Source organism: Hyperolius riggenbachi, chromosome 12, assembly GCF_040937935.1.
Source record: "Hyperolius riggenbachi isolate aHypRig1 chromosome 12, aHypRig1.pri, whole genome shotgun sequence".
Classification (NCBI taxonomy): Eukaryota; Metazoa; Chordata; class Amphibia; order Anura; family Hyperoliidae; genus Hyperolius; species Hyperolius riggenbachi.
This window is the reverse complement of record NC_090657.1, coordinates 200,724,330-200,743,159: the sequence shown is the minus strand read 5'-3', so window position 1 is coordinate 200,743,159 and position 18,830 is coordinate 200,724,330. Positions and strand designations below refer to the sequence as shown.

Below are 18,830 nucleotides of genomic sequence, written 5' to 3'. Positions count from 1 at the left end.
TGATTGCTCCTGCGATTTTTACTTTTTATTATATTCATCAAAAAAGACATGAATTTTGGCAAAAAAATGATTTTTTTAACTTTCTGTGCTGACAATTTTCAAATAAAGTAAAATTTCTGTATACATGCAGCGCGAAAAATGTGGACAAACATGTTTTTGATAAAAAAAAAAAACCCATTCAGTGTATATTTATTGGTTTGGGTAAAAGTTATAGCGTTTACAAACTATGGTGCAAAAAGTGAATTTTCCCATTTTCAAGCATCTCTGACTTTTCTGACCCCCTGTCATGTTTCATGAGGGGCTAGAATTCCAGGATAGAAAAAATACCCCCCAAATGACCCCATTTTGGAAAGAAGACATCCCAAAGTATTCACTGAGAGGCATAGTGAGTTCATAGAAGATATTATTTTTTGTCACAAGTAAGCGGAAAATGACACTTTGTGACAAAAAAAAGAAAAAAAAAAAGAATCCATTTCTTCTAACTTGCGACAAAAAAAAAATGAAATCTGCCACGGACTCACCATGCCCCTCTCTGAATACCTTGAAGTGTCTACTTTCCAAAATGGGGTCATTTGTGGGGTGTGTTTACTGTCCTCGCATTTTGGGGGGTGCTAATTTGTAAGCACCCCTGTAAAGCCTAAAAGTGCTCATGGGACTTTGGGCCCCTTAGCGCAGTTAGGCTGCAAAAAAGTGCCACACATGTGGTATTGCCGTACTCAAGAGAAGTAGTAGAATGTGTTTTGGGGTGTATTTTTACACATACCCATGCTGGGTGGGAGAAATCTCTCTGTAAATGACAATTTTTTCATTTTTTTTACACACAATTGTCCATTTACAGAGTTATTTCTCCCACCCAGCATGGGTATGTGTAAAAATACACCCCAAAACACATTGTACTACTTCTCCCGAGTACGGCGATACCACATGTGTGGCACTTTTTTGCACCCTAACTGCGCTAAAGGGCCCAAAGTCCAATGAGTACCTTTAGGATTTCACAAGTCATTTTGCGGAATTTGATTTCCAGACTACTCCTCACGGTTTAGGGCCCCTAAAATGCCAGGGCAGTATAGGAACCCCACAAATGACCCCATTTTAGAAAGAAGACACCCCAAGGTATTCCGTTAGGAGTATGGTGAGTTCATAGAAGATTTTATTTTTTGTCAAAAGTTAGCGGAAAATTGATTTTTATTGTTTTTTTCACAAAGTGTCATTTTCCACTAACTTGTGACAAAAAATAAAATCTTGGGCCCTTTAGCGCAGTTAGGGTGCAAAAAAGTGCCACACATGTGGTATCGCCGTACTCGGGAGAAGTAGTACAATGTGTTTTGGGGTGTATTTTTACACATACCCATGCTGGGTGGGAGAAATAACTCTGTAAATGGACAATTGTGTGTAAAAAAATCAAAAGATTGTCATTTACAGAGGTATTTCTCCCACCCAGCATGGGTATGTGTAAAAATACACCCCAAAACACATTGTACTACTTCTCCCGAGTATGGCAATACCACATGTGTGGCACTTTTTTGCACCCTAACTGCGCTAAAGGGCCCAAAGTCCAATGAGTACCTTTAGGATTTCACAGGTCATTTTGCGAAATTTGATTTCCAGACTACTCCTCACGGTTTAGGGCCCCTAAAATGCCAGTTCAGTATAGGAACCCCACAAATGACCCCATTTTAGAAAGAAGACACCCCAAGGTATTCCGTTAGGAGTATGGTGAGTTCATAGAAGATTTTATTTTTTGTCACAAGTTAGTGGAAAATGACACTTTGTGAAAAAAACAATAAAAATCAATTTTCCGCTAACTTTTGACAAAAAATAAAATCTTCTATGAACTCACCATACTCCTAACGGAATACCTTTGGGTGTCTTCTTTCTAGAATGGGGTCATTTGTGGGGTTACTATACTGCCCTGGCATTTTAGGGGCCCTAAACCGTGAGGAGTAGTCTTGAAACCAAATGTCGCAAAATGACCTGTGAAATCCTAAAGGTACTCATTGGACTTTGGGCCCCTTAGCGTACTTAGGGTGTAAAAAAGTGCCACACATGTGGTACCGCCGTACTCAGGAGAAGTAGTATAATGTGTTTTGGGGTGTATTTTTACACATACCCATGCTAAGTGGGAGAAATATCTCTGTAAATGACAATTGTTTGATTTGTTTTACACACAATTGACCATTTACATAGAAATTTCTCCCACCCAGCATGGGTATGTGTAAAAATACACCCCAAAACACATTATACTACTTTTCCTGAGTACGGCGGTACCACATGTGTGACACTTTTTTGCAGCCTAGGTGCGCTAAGGGGCCCAACGTCCTATTCACGGGTCATTTTGAGGCATTTGTTTTCTAGACTACTCCTCGCGGTTTAGGGCCCCTAAAATGCCAGGGCAGTATAGGAACCCCACAAGTGACCCCATTTTAGAAAGAAGACACCCCAAGGTATTCCGTTAGGTGTATGGCGAGTTCATAGAAGATTTTATTTTTTGTCACAAGTTAGCGGAAAATGACACTTTGTGAAAAAAAACCAATAAAAAATCAATTTCCGCGAACTTTTGACAAAAAATAAAATCTTCTATGAACTCGTCATACACCTAACAGAATACCTTGGGGTGTCTTTTTTTCTAAAATGGGGTCACTTGTGGGGTTCCTATACCGCCCTGGCATTTTACGGGCCCAAAACCGTGAGTAGTCTGGAAACCAAATGTCTCAAAATGACTGTTCAGGGGTATAAGCATCTGCAAATTTTGATGACAGGTGGTCTATGAGGGGGCGAATTTTGTGGAACCGGTCATAAGCAGGGTGGCCTTTTAGATGACAGGTTGTATTGGGCCTGATCTGATGGATAGGAGTGCTAGGGGGGTGACAGGAGATGATTGATGGGTGTCTCAGGGGGTGGTTAGAGGGGAAAATAGATGCAATCAATGCACTGGGGAGGTGATCGGAAGGGGGTCTGAGGGGGATCTGAGGGTTTGGCCGAGTGATCAGGAGCCCACACGGGGCAAATTAGGGCCTGATCTGATGGGTAGGTGTGCTAGGGGGTGACAGGAGGTGATTGATGGGTGTCTCAAGGTGTGATTAGAGGGGGGAATAGATGCAAGCAATGCACTGGCGAGGTGATCAGGGCTGGGGTCTGAGGGCATTCTGAGGGTGTGGGCGGGTGATTGAGTGCCCTAGGGGCAGATAGGGGTCTAATCTGATAGGTAGCAGTGACAGGGGGTGATTGATGGGTAATTAGTGGGTGTTTAGGGTAGAGAACAGATGTGAACACTGCACTTGGGAGGTGATCGGACGTCGGATCTGCGGGCGATCTATTGGTGTGGGTGGGTGTTCAGTTTGCCCGCAAGGGGCAGGTTAGGGGCTGATTGATGGGTGGCAGTGACAGGGGGTGATTGATGGGTGGCAGTGACAGGGGGTGATTGATGGGTGATTGACAGGTGATTGACAGGTGATCAGTGGGTTATTACAGGGAAGGACAGATGTAAATTATGCCCTGGCGAATTGATAAGGGGGGGTCTGAGGGCAATCTGAGCGTGTAGGCGGGTGATTGGGTGCCCGCAAGGGGCAGATTAGGGTCTGATCTGATGGGTAACAGTGACAGGTGGTGATAGGGGGTGATTGATGGGTGATTGATGGGTAATTAGTGAGTGTTTAGAGGAGAGAATAGATGGAAACACTGCGCTTGGGTGGTGATCTGATGTCGGATCTGCGGGCGATCTATTGGTGTGGGTGGGTGATCAGTTTGCCCGCAAGGGGCAGGTTAGGGGCTGATTGTTGGGTGGCAGTGACAGGGGGTGATTGATGGGTGATAGGTGATTGGCAGGTGATTGACAGGTGATCAGTGGGTTATTACATGGAAGGACAGATGTAATTAATGCACTGGTGAATTGATAAGGGGGGGGGGGGGGGGGTCTGAGGGCAATCTGAGCGTGTGGGCGGGTGATTGGGTGCCCGCAAGGGGCAGCTTAGGGTCTGATCTGATAGGTAACAGTGACAGGTGGTGATAGGGGGTGATTGATGGGTGATTGATGGGTAATTAGTGGGTGTTTAGAGAAGATAACAGATGTAAACAATACATTTGGGAGGTAATCTGACGGCGGGTTTGCGGGCGATCTAATGGTGTGGGTGGGAGATCAGATTGCTCGCAAGGGGCAGGTTAGGGGCTGATTGATGGGTGGCAGTGACAGGGGGTGATTGATGGGTGATAGGTGATTGGCAGGTGATTGACAGGTGATCAGTGGGTTATTACAGGGAAGAACAGATGTAATTAATGCATTGGCGAATTGATAAGGGGGGGTCAGAGGGCAATCTGAGCGTGTTGGCGGGTGATTGGGTGCCCGCAAGGGGCAGATTAGGGTCTGATCTGATAGGTAAAAGTGACAGGTGGTGATAGGGGGTGATTGATGGGTGATTGATGGGTAATTAGTGGGTGTTTAGAGGAGAGAATAGATGTAAACAATGGATTTGGGAGGTGATCTGATGTCGGATCTGCGGGCGATCTATTGGTGTGGGTGGGTGATCAGTTTGCCCGCAAGGGGCAGGTTAGGGGCTGATTGTTGGGTGGCAGTGACAGGGGGTGATTGATGGGTGATAGGTGATTGGCAGGTGATTGACAGGTGATCAGTGGGTTATTACATGGAAGGACAGATGTAATTAATGCACTGGTGAATTGATAAGGGGGGGGGGGGGGGGTCTGAGGGCAATCTGAGCGTGTGGGCGGGTGATTGGGTGCCCGCAAGGGGCAGCTTAGGGTCTGATCTGATAGGTAACAGTGACAGGTGGTGATAGGGGGTGATTGATGGGTAATTAGTGGGTGTTTAGAGGAGAGAATAGATGTAAACAATGGATTTGGGAGGTGATCTGATGTCGGATCTGCGGGCGATCTATTGGTGTGGGTGGGTGATCAGATTGCCCGCAAGGGGCAGGTTAGGGGCTGATTGTTGGGTGGCAGTGACAGGGGGTGATTGATGGGTGATTGATGGGTGATTGACGGGTGATTGACAGGTTATCAGGGAAGATAGATGCATACAGTACACAGGGGGGGGGGGGGGGGTCTGGGGAGAATCTGAGGGGTGGGGGGGTGATCAGGAGGGGGCAGGGGGCAGGGGGGGATATAAAAAAAAATAGCGTTGACAGATAGTGACAGGGAGTGATTGATGGGTTATTAGGGGGGTGATTGGGTGCAAACAGGGGTCTGGGGGGTGGGCAGGGGGGGGTCTGAGGGGTGCTGTGGGCGATCAGTGGGCGGGGGGGGGCAGATCAGTGTGTTTGGGTGCAGACTAGGGTGGCTGCAGCCTGCCCTGGTGGTCCCTTGGACACTGGGACCACCAGGGCAGGAGGCAGCCTGTATAATACACTTTGTATACATTACAAAGTGTATTATACACTTTGTATGCGGCGATCGCGGGGTTAACATCCCGCCGGCGCTTCCGTACGGCCGGCGGGATGTTACGGCGGGTGGGCGGAGCCAGTTGCCGGGGGAAGCGCGCGTCATCAATGACGCGATCGCTCCCCCGGCATGCCTAAAGGACGCGCCGCCTGAAGGCGTATTGCGGTCCTTTAGGCGTCCACTTTGCCGCCGCCCATGGGCTGTGGGCGGTCGGCAAGTGGTTAAAGGGGCACTACAGCGAAAAACTGTAAAATTTAAAAAATGTGCAAACATATACAAATAAGTACATTTTTTTCCAGAGTTAAATAAGCCATAAATTACTTTTCTCCGATATTGCTGTCACTTACAGTAGGTAGTAGAAATCAGACAGAAGCGACAGGTTTTGGACTAGTCCATCTCTTCACAGGGGATTCTCAGGGATTTATTTATTTTCAAAAGCACTTAGTGAATGGTAGTTGCTCTGTCCAACTGCCAAAAAACTGTGTAGAGAGCAGGGAGGCTGGCCAGCATCATTGTTTTAATCCTTTTTAGGGAATATCTTTATAAAGAATAAAAGCCTTGCTGAGAATCCCCTATGAAGAGATGGACTAGTCCAAAACCTGTCACTTCTGTCGGATTTCTACTTCCTACTGTAAGTGATGGCAACATAGGAGAAAAGTAATTTATGGCTCCTTTTACTCTGGAAAAATGTACTTATTTGTTTATTTTTGCACATATTTTAAATTTTAAAATTTTTTCGCCATAGCGCCCCTTTAAGTTATGTGAAGCAGAGAACCTCTAAGGTAGGTAAGTTAAGGCCCGGTTCACATTAGCGGTGGCTATCCGGAATAGCCGTGCCGGAGCCGCACCGCATGCTGGCCGGACGAAACGGACGCACGGCATAGCAATGTAAGTCTATGCCAGGGTTCACATGTGTCCGTTTCGTCCGGACCGGAGCCGGACCGGATCCGGACTCCGGTGTCCGTTCCAACATGCGCTATTTTTTGGTCCGGCTCCTCCGGCAGCCGTATCCGGGGCGGAGCCGGACTGCACCATCCGGCCAATGGAAACCAATGAGAACCGGAGAGCGCACAACACACTGGCAAAAAATCCGGATGTTCTACCCCACTTCCTATGAGGATTGTTGCGGCGATATTGTATCGGGGACACATGGGCAACCATTTTGGAGTGGAGCAGCACGAGCTGGAGATGTTGGCAGCATGTTGGAGGTGGAGGTGAGTGCTAAACAGCGGAGGGCCTGATTCCACAGGTCCCCCTTCTGCTGACCTCCCAGACCCCAACATTTTTTTTTGTTTTTATACAGGTTGTTATCTCTTTAAGAATCCGGATCCGGACCGCAACCGTGTTCATACCGCACGGAAACCGTATGCAACCGGACCGGATCCGGACAGGAACCGTACGGTTCAGGTCCGATCCGGCTCCGGTGCGGTCCGGACATCCGGTGCGGTTTTTGCAAAACCGCAAGTGTGAACCGGGCCTTAGAGTGAAAGAAAGAGCGCAGGAAGATGAAGTGCCCCGGAAACTAATCGTTTCTGTTGTATACCAGTTTACCAAGGGTTGCTTCGCAACATCATATTGTGGGTGTGCCGTGGGTGGGTTGTGCATGCCAATCACATTAGTAGCTTCATATTGGTTTCCATGATCACATGACTGACAGGGCACAATCTGCGCAGCTGTGAATGTTCCCAGCAATATTTGGAACTTCCTTCCCTATTACCACAAAACAATGTTTATGTTCTCTGGTGTACTGTTTACATTAGGCCAGACAAAGTCTGCACTGGAGTGAGTGGCATCACTTATTACAATCAGGATGAGTACAGATAGCGCAGTTACCAAAACCAGCGCAGGTACAATTGGAGCAATCCTGGTGTAGAAGTAGTCGGCGTCACCAATCGGAATCCTCCATGTGGGCATCTGCTCCACCTTTGCAGCTTTTTTTCTGCTCCTCATTTGCTGTTGTTTTTCTGCCCCATATCTGTTTTTCTTAAATCTTCCTGGTTTTGGTTTGGATAAATCTGACCCTTTTACTCCGTAGGTAAATCAGTAATTTTGGGTAGAGTGACCCTTTAAAGCTGCCTTGTTTGCAGTACATCTGCCGCCTGTGTGTCACATTCAGGCCACGTTTCAGTTTTCAGCCCTTACTTCTCAACTGTCCTTTATAATTACCGGGTGGAATTATTTCTGTTGGGTTTACGTTTTCTTTTCTCTTCTTCTTCCAGAAAGATCGATTTTGCGTCTATGAGGAATATTGCAGCAACCATGAGAAAGCGCTGAGGTTATTACCGGAGCTGAACAAGATCCCTGACGTGCGAGCCTTCCTGCTGGTGAGTTCTGCCATCCCGGTGTAATGCTGGGAATACACGTTTCGTTTTTGCCTTCGTTTTAGTCTTCGATTCGTTCGGTAAACGAATCGAGTGTTGAAAACGTATGTGAAAATAGTCATAATCTCATTATCGTTTCGATTAATAGACCCCAAAAACGAACGACTAGTGATCGAACATGTTTGATATTATCTCTCTTTATCCATCTAATCGAGCCATTGGTAGGCTTGATGGCTGTTCAGATCGATTATATATTCGTTTATGCCGTCCGTCCCTGTACTACGTTTCGTTTCTTTGCAGCCTTCGATCATTGGAAAAACGAAACCATCAGAATCGAAAAGAAAAACGAAAATGTGGGTGGTGATATTAACCGTACGATCGATTATTTCGGGATCGAAAAGGACAAAAGGCACAATCGAAACGAAGGTTTAAACGAAGGCAAAAACGAAACGTGTATTCCCAGCATAAGAGCTGCAGCTAAGCCTTCATCCCATTATCTTACAGGGGGTCTGTGTTTAAAGGGGAACTGAAGTAAGAGGTATACGGAGGGCCCTGCCATATTTATTTCCTTTTAATCAATACCAGTTGCCTGGCAGCCCTGCTGGTCTATTTCTCTGTAGTAGTATCTGAATAACACCAGAAACCAGCATGCAGCTAGTCTTGTCAGGTCTGACTTTAAAGTCTGAAACACCTGATCTGATTCATGCTTGTTCAGGGGCTATGGCTAATAGTATTAGAGGCAGAGGATCAGCAGGGCTGCCAGGCAACTGGTATTGGTTAAAAGGAAATAAACATGGCAGCCTCCATATACCTCTCTCTTCAGTTCCCCTTTAATAACCACTATAGTTGGGCACATGTCACCACTGTCTGTGTTCCTGTTGGAGAGGGGTCCTCAGTTTGGTGGGCTTCCTGGGGACACTGTAATCAGAGCAGTCTTTAGAAGGGATACAACAATCAAAGAAAAGCCCACGGGGATTATAAATGTCTGAGACTTAAAGGGAACCTAAAGCGAGAACGATATAGAGGCTGCCATATTTATTTTCTTTTGAACAATGCAAATTACCTGGCTGTCCTGCTGATCCTCTGCCTTTGATACGTTAAGTCATAGACCCTGACCAAGCATGCAGATCAGGTGCTCTGACTGAAGTCTGACTGGATTAGCTGCATGCTTGTTTTAGGTGTGTGATGAACCTCACCGTGAGAGAGGTGTGGAGCGCCCCCTCAATGTCTGAAGCGGCCACATTTCAAAGATTTCGCCTTTGGTGGCTGCTCCAGACCATAGTGCATGCTGGGAGATGCATGCCGCAATGTAGTGGTAATTTGTACATCTCCTGGGCAGGCGAAGTACTCTCATCTACGCACTACAGCTCCCAGCATGAATTGCGGTAAACAACCTCCAAAGGTGGAATCTTTGAACTGTGGCCGTTGTGGGTGGTGATGGCGCACTCCTCACTGATGGGGAGCTACAGGAGCAGCCCCCCATAGATAAGCAATGGTGCTCCCCCTAACCCCGGCCCCCTAATGGCATACTGCATTACACACCATCCTTATAGGGAGGTTGTTTGTAAAAACAAAAATTTGTGCTAAGTGTCATATATGACCCAGATTGTGTTTTGTTTTTTTTTACGCATTCCCGCTAGTGCAGGAACATTAACATATATTTTTACGCGTTACTGGTTCAATGCGTAAATTTGCGCATTGAACCAGTAACGCATAAAAATGTATGTGTTATTGTTCCTGCACTAGCGGGAATGCGTAAAAATGTACGCAATGCGGCCCCCCGACCTCCGAGGTCGGCAAGCTGCCAGCGGGGGACTGGAACAGCAGTGAGTGACTACGAGGGCACAGGATGGCTGCATGGGGCTGTTAGAAGCCCCAGGTAAGTGAAACTCATTTTTTTTATTTTGCTTGGACCTTCCTTTTAAGAGAGTAAAAATAAAGATGACAGGTGACAGTCTAACAAATTTCAGGAAAACCTATAGCTGTAACATGGGCCACAATTCATCAGAATTTCTGCACCTTATTAGTAACATAGCTTTTCATTACCCAGCAAGCAAAAACAGCCTTAATAAACTGTGGTTTTGTATGTTTGCTGAATTTTTTTTTTTTTTCCAATAAACGTTGGATGTGAAAAAAAATTAAAAATCAAACAATTGTCCAAAATGTTACTTCTGTTTCATAATGATCTTCTTCCTCGCTTATTAGTACTCTGTAGCTTGCTATGTGTTGGAAAGGTATTTTGTAAATAATATGAGAAAAACCTCTCCTGTGAGATATCTCCGGCAATATTTGTGCTGAATACGCCCATAATTATTAGGGTTACTTCATGTTCTTAAAGTGAACCTGAGGTGAGACTGATATGGAGGCTGCCATATTTATTTCCTTTTAAAGGAATACTATCGATTCACATATTTTTTTCAATTGACACAGGAATTGTTTGGGAAGTGCTGCTAAGTACTGGTGTATACATTTTAGTAGCAACTTCTTTGTTTACGGTTAGCAAAATACATTCAAAGTTTACTGACACCAAAACTGAAGGCTGACTGAGCCATGAGGAGAGGGGAAATTCCCCTCACACTTGATCAGTTAACTCTATGTGTAGCTCTGTGTGTGACAGAGAGAGAGACAGGACACAGGAGCTGCAGCTGTTGGGAGCTCTGTTTCTGACTGAAGTGTCTGAAAAGAGCAGAGGAAATGTAACTAATTGTCACAGCTTTTTCATATTGTTTTTGCTTTCAGAGTTTGATATGTTTGATATTTGCTTTCTGTAGTCTGATATGCAACTCTGGCTGTGCAGTGAAGCAGACACCCCTTCTGCAATTGATTTGTCCCAATATAGCTAAATCCTACCCTCAATAAATTACAGCTTTTGCCTCTGATATTTAACATGAAAAGTAGGAAAATGTGTACACAGCTACGTAGACATTATTTGTACATTTTAGATGTGTCATTTTAGAACACTTGGGTATCGATAGTATTCCTTTAAAGAGAACCCGAGGTGGGTTTGAAGAATATTATCTGCATACAGAGGATGGATCTGCCTATACAGCCCAGCCTCTGTTGCTATCCCAAACCCCCCTAAGATCCCCCTGCACTCTGCAATCCCTCATAAATCACAGCCATGCTGCTGACAAACAGCTTGTCAGAGCTGGCTGTGTTTATCTCTATAATGTCAGTCTGCTGCTCTCCCCGCCTCCTGCAGAACTCCGGTTCCCGCCTGCATCCCTTCCCTCCCTGCTGATTGGAGGGAAGGGACGGGGGCTGGGACCGGAGCTATGCAGGAGGCGGGGGAGCAGCTGAGACTGACACTACAGATGTAAACACAGCCTCACAGCACGGCTGTGATTTATGAGGGATTGCAGAGTGCAGGGGGACCTTAGTGGGGTTTGGGATAGCAACAGACGCTGGGCTGTATAGGCAGATCCAGCCTCTGTATGCAGATAACATTCTTTAAACACACCTCGGGTTCTCTTTAAGCAATGCCAGTTGCCTGGCTGTCCTGCTGATCCTCTGCCTCTAATACGTTTAGCCATAGACCCAGAACAAGCATGCATCAGATCAGGTGTTTCTGACAATATTGTCAGAACTGACAAGATTAGCTGCATGCTTGTTTCTGGTGTAATTCAGCTGCTACTGCAGCCAAAAACATAAGGAGGACAACCAGGCAACTGGTATTTGTTTAAAAGGAAATAAATATGGCATCCTCCATATCGCTCTCTCCTCGGGTTCAGTTTAAAGTGAAGTCCTCTGTAATCTCTTTTTACCATATTTAGCAGGCCTTACACCATGTTCCTAGTAAGGCCTCCAGCCTCTGTGTCATCCTCTGGCGTGAGCCATTTCTCTTTTGCTCCAGGATTGGAGAAGCCTGCCTTTTCATTCCTGTTCATTCAATTACTGATTTGCACTTTGAAAATGTGTATTGTTGTATTTATGCTTATTTATATTTCTGTCAGTAAAGAAGCAGCACTTCTGCTGGGAAGGACAGGGGAAGTAGCTGGTGGGAGGAAGTGATTAGGTCGAGTAATGACACACTTCCATTCGGTTACCGCCTCTGAGTCCCTTCACCTCTGCGCATACACCAGACAATTGTCCATCAGGGCTTCCTCTACTGAGAATGTATTGTGTGCATAGTGGCACCTGACCTCCGTCTTTGAATTGGCCAGTGATCAACCTGGTGATGGACTCGACCAGGGGAGTTGTTGCTCCCCACTTACTCCACCCACTCTGTGTGTGCTGATCTGTCGGCCCTCCTCCCCCCTGCATAGCAGAGATTTCCATCACGTTCGTCCAAATATTGCACGTTGGTACATCGTCGCACCCAATCAAGCACAACGGCTCAATACATCTTGCAGCATGTGCGATCGATACATGCGACCAATCGGTGCCGCCAAGACCTATTTCTGCTAAGAGGAAACTTGATAGACCAGAATGGTCCTAAGCCTGTACTGGCTGGTGAACAGCTACTGGCAAGCATAGCTACAGTTGTATATAATAAACGAAGGCTACAAGTATGTACAGACACAACTGCAACTGCACACGCACACCACAATTATTGCACTAATCTGCCACTCACAACGCAAATGTCACCCCAACTCCAAAACCTGCACTGCCCACCCTTAGGGTGACCATACATCAGGCAACTTGGCAGCCTATAGACCATCCGATTCAATTGTTATAATTGGATGGGATGAAAATCTGTGCCGCCAAGAGCATGCTGGATTGACGATGTGACCAATTTTAGGCCAAAATTGGTCGCCTGTATTGATTGGACATGCTGCAAGATGTACCGCCGACATGCTCGATATGGTGTGCAGCGGTAACGGCTTGCAATATCTGAATGAAAGCAACAGAACCCCTGACGCTGTCCTCCCTAGTGTAAAATGTGCCCCGTGAAGCATACGTTACCTGTTAGTGTCCGTCGATGGCGCCAGGCTCCGCCCTCATACACACGCCCCATGTGGTTGCTGCATTAACATGAATGCGTGTAACGTATACTGCACAGGGCACATCTTACATTAGGGGAGACAACGTGGGATTCAGCGGATGCAGCGTCAGAAGGCCGATACCTAAGAGATTTCATGTTGAAGTCAATTGGGAATCGGCCTGCAGTGTGTGGGCAGTGCCTTTTGGTCGTTCTGCCCATACATTGTCTGATGTATGGGTACCATTACCCCACGTCGTCTGATATAATAATAATAATAATAATAATAATCCGAACATTTGTATAGCTCTTTTCTCTTGTCAGACTTCAAGCGTTCAAGAGCTGCAGCCACTGGGACGCGCTCAAGAGGCCACCCTGCAGTGTTAGGGAGTCTTGCCTTGAACTCCTTACTGAATAGGTACTGACCCTAGCCAGGATTTGAACCCTGGTCTCCCATGTCAGAGGCGGTGCCCTTAAAGAGAAACCGTGACCAAGAATTTAACTTCATCCCAATCAGTAGCGGATACCCCCTTTTACATGAGAAATCTATTCCTTTTCACAAACAGACCATCAGGGGGCGCTGTATGACTGATATTGTGGTGAAACCCCTCCCACAAAAAGCTCTGAGGACCATGGTACTTCTGGCAGTTTCCTGTCTGTGAACCTTGTTGCATTGTGGGAAATAGCTGTTTACAGCTGTTTCCAACTGCCAAAACTGCAAGCAGCAGCTACATCACCTACCAGCAGTAAAAATGTCACCATGTGATAAATGTCAGAATGTAAATCAGGGAGAGGAAAGATTTTACAATGGGCAAACACTGACTAAATCATTTATACATCATTATTGTAAAAATGAAGCACTTTTTTTTATTACCTTATATTCACTGGAGTTTCTCTTTAACCAGTACACTAGATGTATGGGCACCTTTAGCCCACAATGCAAAACGAAGGCTTTACGTATGCACAGATGCACAATTCTGCTATACACATGATGCATTTGAGAATTTTGACTTTGGTGGTATAACTGCTGTCTGGGGTTCTCCTTAAAGGAGAAAGTCAGTTTCTTGAGGCTGTTGCGTCACCGTTCTCCTATCAGGGTCACATTTGTATAATTAGCAGGACGGTTAGCAGGGGTCACATGGCACGTCTTCAGACAGGGCGTTCCGGGATGAAATGAGATCCATGTGTTCCTGGTTGTCACGATGTGGAGGCGTCTGCATTGGCAGGAAGGCCTCACAAACACATCAGTCAGGGCCTTTCTGCTCATGTAAACTCTCAGATCTTCTCCTGACTCCCCGAACATATTTATCGCTTGTGTCTGTAAACTTTCACCCGACATAAACAATCTGTGCGGGTCACGTCAGCGGGTTTTTTCTGCCGATCGCAAGCGGTTCCGCCTTCGGTGGATTATCCATTCAATTGGAAGGATCACACAGGAGATTAGCAGGATAGAAAAAGGCTTGTCAACATTTCAAAAATAATTTCCAAGAATACTTTGATGCTGAACTTGTGACTAATCTCAGGGGTCTCTGCTTACCTTAAAGTGAACCTGTCACTGACATCACAATTCATTTAGATCAAAAGAGCGCACATCCATTTTAATAAATCACATTATCATCTGGAGTAAAGAAAAAAAAATAAGTCCCTCTTTTCTTCCATGAATAAAATAGTTCCTCTAAATAGTCTCCTTCGTTTGTGTGTCCAGGCGGAAGAAATAATGCGAGCAAGTGCAGAAGTGCTGTGAGTGTTCAAAGCGAACGTGACAGTTGGCACTGCTAGGAAGAAAACTTGCTGACAGTTGCAGCTCTGACAATAAGTCACATGATCATCTGAACAGCAAATGGAAATGCAGAGAGACTTAACCTGAAAATGCAGCAGCTGATTGATTAGTTATATTTTCCAGGGAACATAAAGTACATACAAGTATCTGGGTGCTGGCTGGCTGCTGATATCACAGCTGGTTCTCTGGCACTAATATGGGGGCCTTATTTATTGCAGACTGGATAGGTCACCAAATAGCTTTTGACAAAGGTCATGAGCAACACTTTGTGATGAGCTTCAAGGTGGCCACACATGATTCAATTCGATTTGTTTTTCCCTTTTTTTTAATTAAAACAATTGGTTGTACATAACATTTTTGAAATGCAATTATTGAATTAGAAAGATTGGGTGTTATGTTTGTTTTATATAGGCCGAGTGAGGGGCGGTGGAAAATTCTGACCAATTTTTCATAAATTTGCATGGAGTGGGGTAGAGTGTAGTGTTCGGCATCCTGCATGCAGAAGTCCGAATTACGCTGAGCATCGCATCTCGGCATCCAAGCTTAGTGGAGAGGGTCACGGGGAGGTCCCTAACGTGCGTTTCACGCTGCACTTCCCGTAGCTACGTTGCTTCCTCCTTCCGGCTTCTGGTGAAGCGTGACGTAGGAATGCAACCCGTGGCTCCGCCCACTAGCTTGGGTGCTGTACTGCAGTGTTCAGTGTCATTTGGGCTTCTGAATGCCGGATCCCGAATTCAAACAACACAACTAATAGATTCTCATTTTTTTTATTTATATACTCAAGTTTTAGAGTTTCCAATATTGTTTTTTTTCATAATTCTGGAAAAATTGAACATGTGCGTGACACATTGGTCAGATGCTTCAAAACTTACAATCAATTGGAAAAATCAATTGTAATTTTCAAATCGAAAAAAAATTTATATAAAGAATTGTATGGTGTGTGGCCACCAAGAGTTACCTGTTGTGGTAGGTAGTTAGGCAGTGGTAGGGTGGAAGAGCCTTCATGCAAATGCCCATTGACGGCCTTGTGACCTCATTCGCTGGCCACTGCAGCACAAGGCTATTGCAGCGGTACCACACCTAGATGCTGCATGCATGAGAACTATCGCGGTTATGAAATGCTTGTACAACCGACAATGCAGTTGCACTTGTTAACACTTCAGCTAGAATGGATTGGATGGCAGTGGATTGGCAGTAAACCATGAGTAAGCATGTCAGACAACCAGCACAAAACCGTCTGTGTGAACGGGCGCTGAGGAGTCCATGGGAGTTTTTCATCACTAAGCAGTCAGAAAGGAATCTGCTGATTGTTAGCTGTGGCTTCCTCTGGTGGTCTCATGTTTTTTTCTGCAATGAGTTTGCATCATATTTATATAAAGTGTTGTGCTGCCGAATGTGAGAGGCATGTGTTACTGTTATTATCGCAGTATTATAGGGCCACTATTGGGAAAAATTGTAACATTTAAGATACACGAAAACACCTAAATAAAAAGTACCGGTACATTTCTCCAAGAGTAAAATGTGCTATAATTTACTTTTCTCATATGTTGCTGTCACTTACTAGTAGGTAGCAGAAATCTGACAGAACGGACAGGTTTCGGACTAGTCCATCTCCTCATAGGGTATTCTCAGGGTTTTCTTTATTTTCAAAAGCACTTAGGGTTAGTTCACACTGGGCAGTTTTTCATTGATTTCCTGATCAATGGCGATCACAATGCTGCTGCTGATGCAAGTCAATGGTAGTGTTCACACTGTAGCGATCGCCAGTGATAAGCAGCGATTTGCTGATGTCGCATGCAGCATTTTTGGAGCGATTTTGGAGCAATTGCAATGTTATAGAATCACAAAACGCAATCACTCCTCAATCGCTTTCCTGTATAGTGAAAAAACTGCTTTTTGCTGATCGCCGGTGATCAGCAAAACACTACCAAAGCGCCCAGTGTGAGCTAGCCCGTGTGAGCTAGCGTGAGCTAGCCCTTAGTGAATGGCATTTTTGTATAGGTCCTTTCTAGAATCCCCCATGAGTCCTCCACTTTGTCAGATTTCTACTAGTTATTGTAAGTGACAGCGACATAGGAGAAAAGTAATGTATAGCTCCTTTTACTCTGGAAGAAACCTACTTTTATTTGTATGTTTTTACATGTATTTTATATTTTTTTTATTTTTTGCGCTTTAAGCTGTGGCACCCAGATTGGCACCGTTTTCTACCTGACATTGTGTTGTCATTTCAGAGCTGCATGTTGCTGGGAGGACGGAAGACGGACATCCCACTAGAGGCCTACCTGCTCACCCCCATCCAGAGGATATGCAAATACCCGCTACTTCTCAAGGTACTCCCGCCTTTATGGCTCTACTAGCACTGGGGTGTCTGGTCACATGACTGGGGTGTCTGGTCACATGACTGGGGTGTCTGGTCACATAACCATCACTTCCAGTCTTGTGTTACAGCTCCTGCTTCTGCTCTAGCTTGTCACAGCTGACCAGAAGAATAAGGCCTGGATCACACACACATTAACCACTTGAGGACCCACCCTTTACCCCCCCTTAAGGACCAGCGCTGGTTTGATTGATCTGTGCTGGGTGGGCTCTGCAGCCCCCAGCACAGATCAGGGTGCAGGCAGGGAGATCAGATTGCCCCCCTTTTTTCCCCCCTATGGGGATGATGTGCTGGGGGGGTCTGATCTCTCCTGCCTGCTGTGGGTGGCGGGGGGGGGCACCTCAAAGCCCCCCTCCGCGTTGAAATTCCCCCCTCCCTCTCCTACCTGCTGCCTCCCCCGGTGATCGGGGCTGCACAGGACGGCTATCCGTCCTGTGCAGCCTGTGACGGGACGTCCCCTGTCACATGGCGGCGATCCCCGGCCGCTGATTGGCCGGGGATCGCCGATCTGCCTTACGGCGCTGCTGCGCAGCAGCGCCGTACAAATGTAAACAAAGCGGATTATTTCCGCTTGTGTTTACATCTAGCCTGCGAGCCGCCATCGGCGGCCCGCAGGCTATTCACGGAGCCCCCCGCCGTGATTTGACAGGAAGCAGCCGCTCGTACGAGCGGCTGCTTCCTGATTAATTAGGCTGCAGCTGGCGACGCAGTACTGCGTCGCTGGTCCTGCAGCTGCCACTTTGCCGACGCACGTTATGAGTGTGCGGTCAGCAAGTGGTTAAAAAAAACAAACGGATGCAAAAGGATCCAGTGTTAACCTATGGATCCATGTACATCCGTCTGTTTAAATGGATCCGTTCCGCACGATCCGCTGAACAGACCGCAAGTTTCCTTCTGCAGCAATTCTTCTGGACTGCTGAGCCCAGCGTTACCTTAAGGTAAACCTGAGATTAAAGTGGGTGGGTGGAGGTGGAGAAATGATCCTTCTCCGCCTCCTCGATCTTCTGCAATTGGCACTGAAAAGTCTGCAGTACTACTGTGCAGATGCAGAACGGTCAAGGGAGCGCGACAGGGGCGTGCTTGCGGCTGGACTGCGCCTGGGCTGACTGGAGGACTTTTCGGGGCCAATTGCAGAAGATCCAGAAGGCAGAGAAGGATACTGAGGAAGCAATAAGCCTGCAGGTGGCTGGAGGAAGCCGCAAGTATGTATAATCTCTCCCCTCCCCCCCCCCTTCATTTCAGGTGCACTTTAAAAAGGATTGACTTTGGGCTTCAAGAAAATGGTTATTTTAGCACTGAACTGAAAATAAACTTATGGGATAATGAATTGTACGTGTAGCATGGTGGATATCTAGAACATTTGTTGTATAAGGAAAAAGTTTTTTTATTTTCAGTTTCATAGCTTTATTTTCAGGATTGCATTAGAATGTCACAGTTGCAGTTTAGAAGCCACACATGGTCTTTTAAGCTGAAAAAGAAGCAGAAGTAATGACCATTTATTTATTGTATTTATAAAGTGCCAACATATTACACAGCGCAGGATGTTAGTTAAGGTTACAGACAATATTTAGGGGTGACATACAGCAATAAGACAATACAGGAATACATGCAAACCAGATCACACAGCACAGTTTGAGTACAAGGTAATGCTTAGTCAGTCAATGGAGATTAGGCAAGTCGAGCTCTCGCAAGAGTTCACTCAGATCCATAGGATGGGTGAGGCGGATAAACAGGTAGGAGGCATAAGGAGGAGGACCCTGGCCGAACTCTTATAATGTAGAGGGAGAGGTGGGGACATGAAAGGTAGTGGACCAGAGTCGAGCTGCGGGTTTAAAGCACTAGTCGGGGGGGGGGGGGGGATTCTAAGGCCAGAGTGAAAAGGTGTGTTTTGAGGGCCTTTTTGAAGATGTTGAAGGAGGGGGAAACTCTCTAACGGGGCAGGTAGGGAGTTCCATAGTGTTGGAGCAGCTCTTGAGAAGTCCTGGAGGCGTGCATGGGAATGGGTGATGCAGGGGGCAGTCAGGCGAAGGTCATTGGAGG

The 18,830-nt window shown here is 46.1% G+C and overlaps 1 protein-coding gene across 2 annotated transcripts in view; it reads left to right on the top strand.

Annotated features, from left to right (window-relative positions):
* PREX1 (phosphatidylinositol-3,4,5-trisphosphate dependent Rac exchange factor 1) overlaps positions 1–18,830 on the top strand; it is a 369,932-nt gene that overhangs the window by 143,988 nt on the left and 207,114 nt on the right. Inside the window, exons 4-5 of one of the 2 annotated variants that reach the window (XM_068263360.1) lie at positions 7,611–7,715; positions 16,645–16,743. In XM_068263360.1, the coding sequence (XP_068119461.1) occupies positions 7,611–7,715; positions 16,645–16,743 (204 nt within the window). Of the gene's footprint in view, positions 1–7,610; positions 7,716–13,347; positions 13,413–16,644; positions 16,744–18,830 lie in introns of those variants that run through there. The other variant, XM_068263361.1, reaches the window with a different exon arrangement.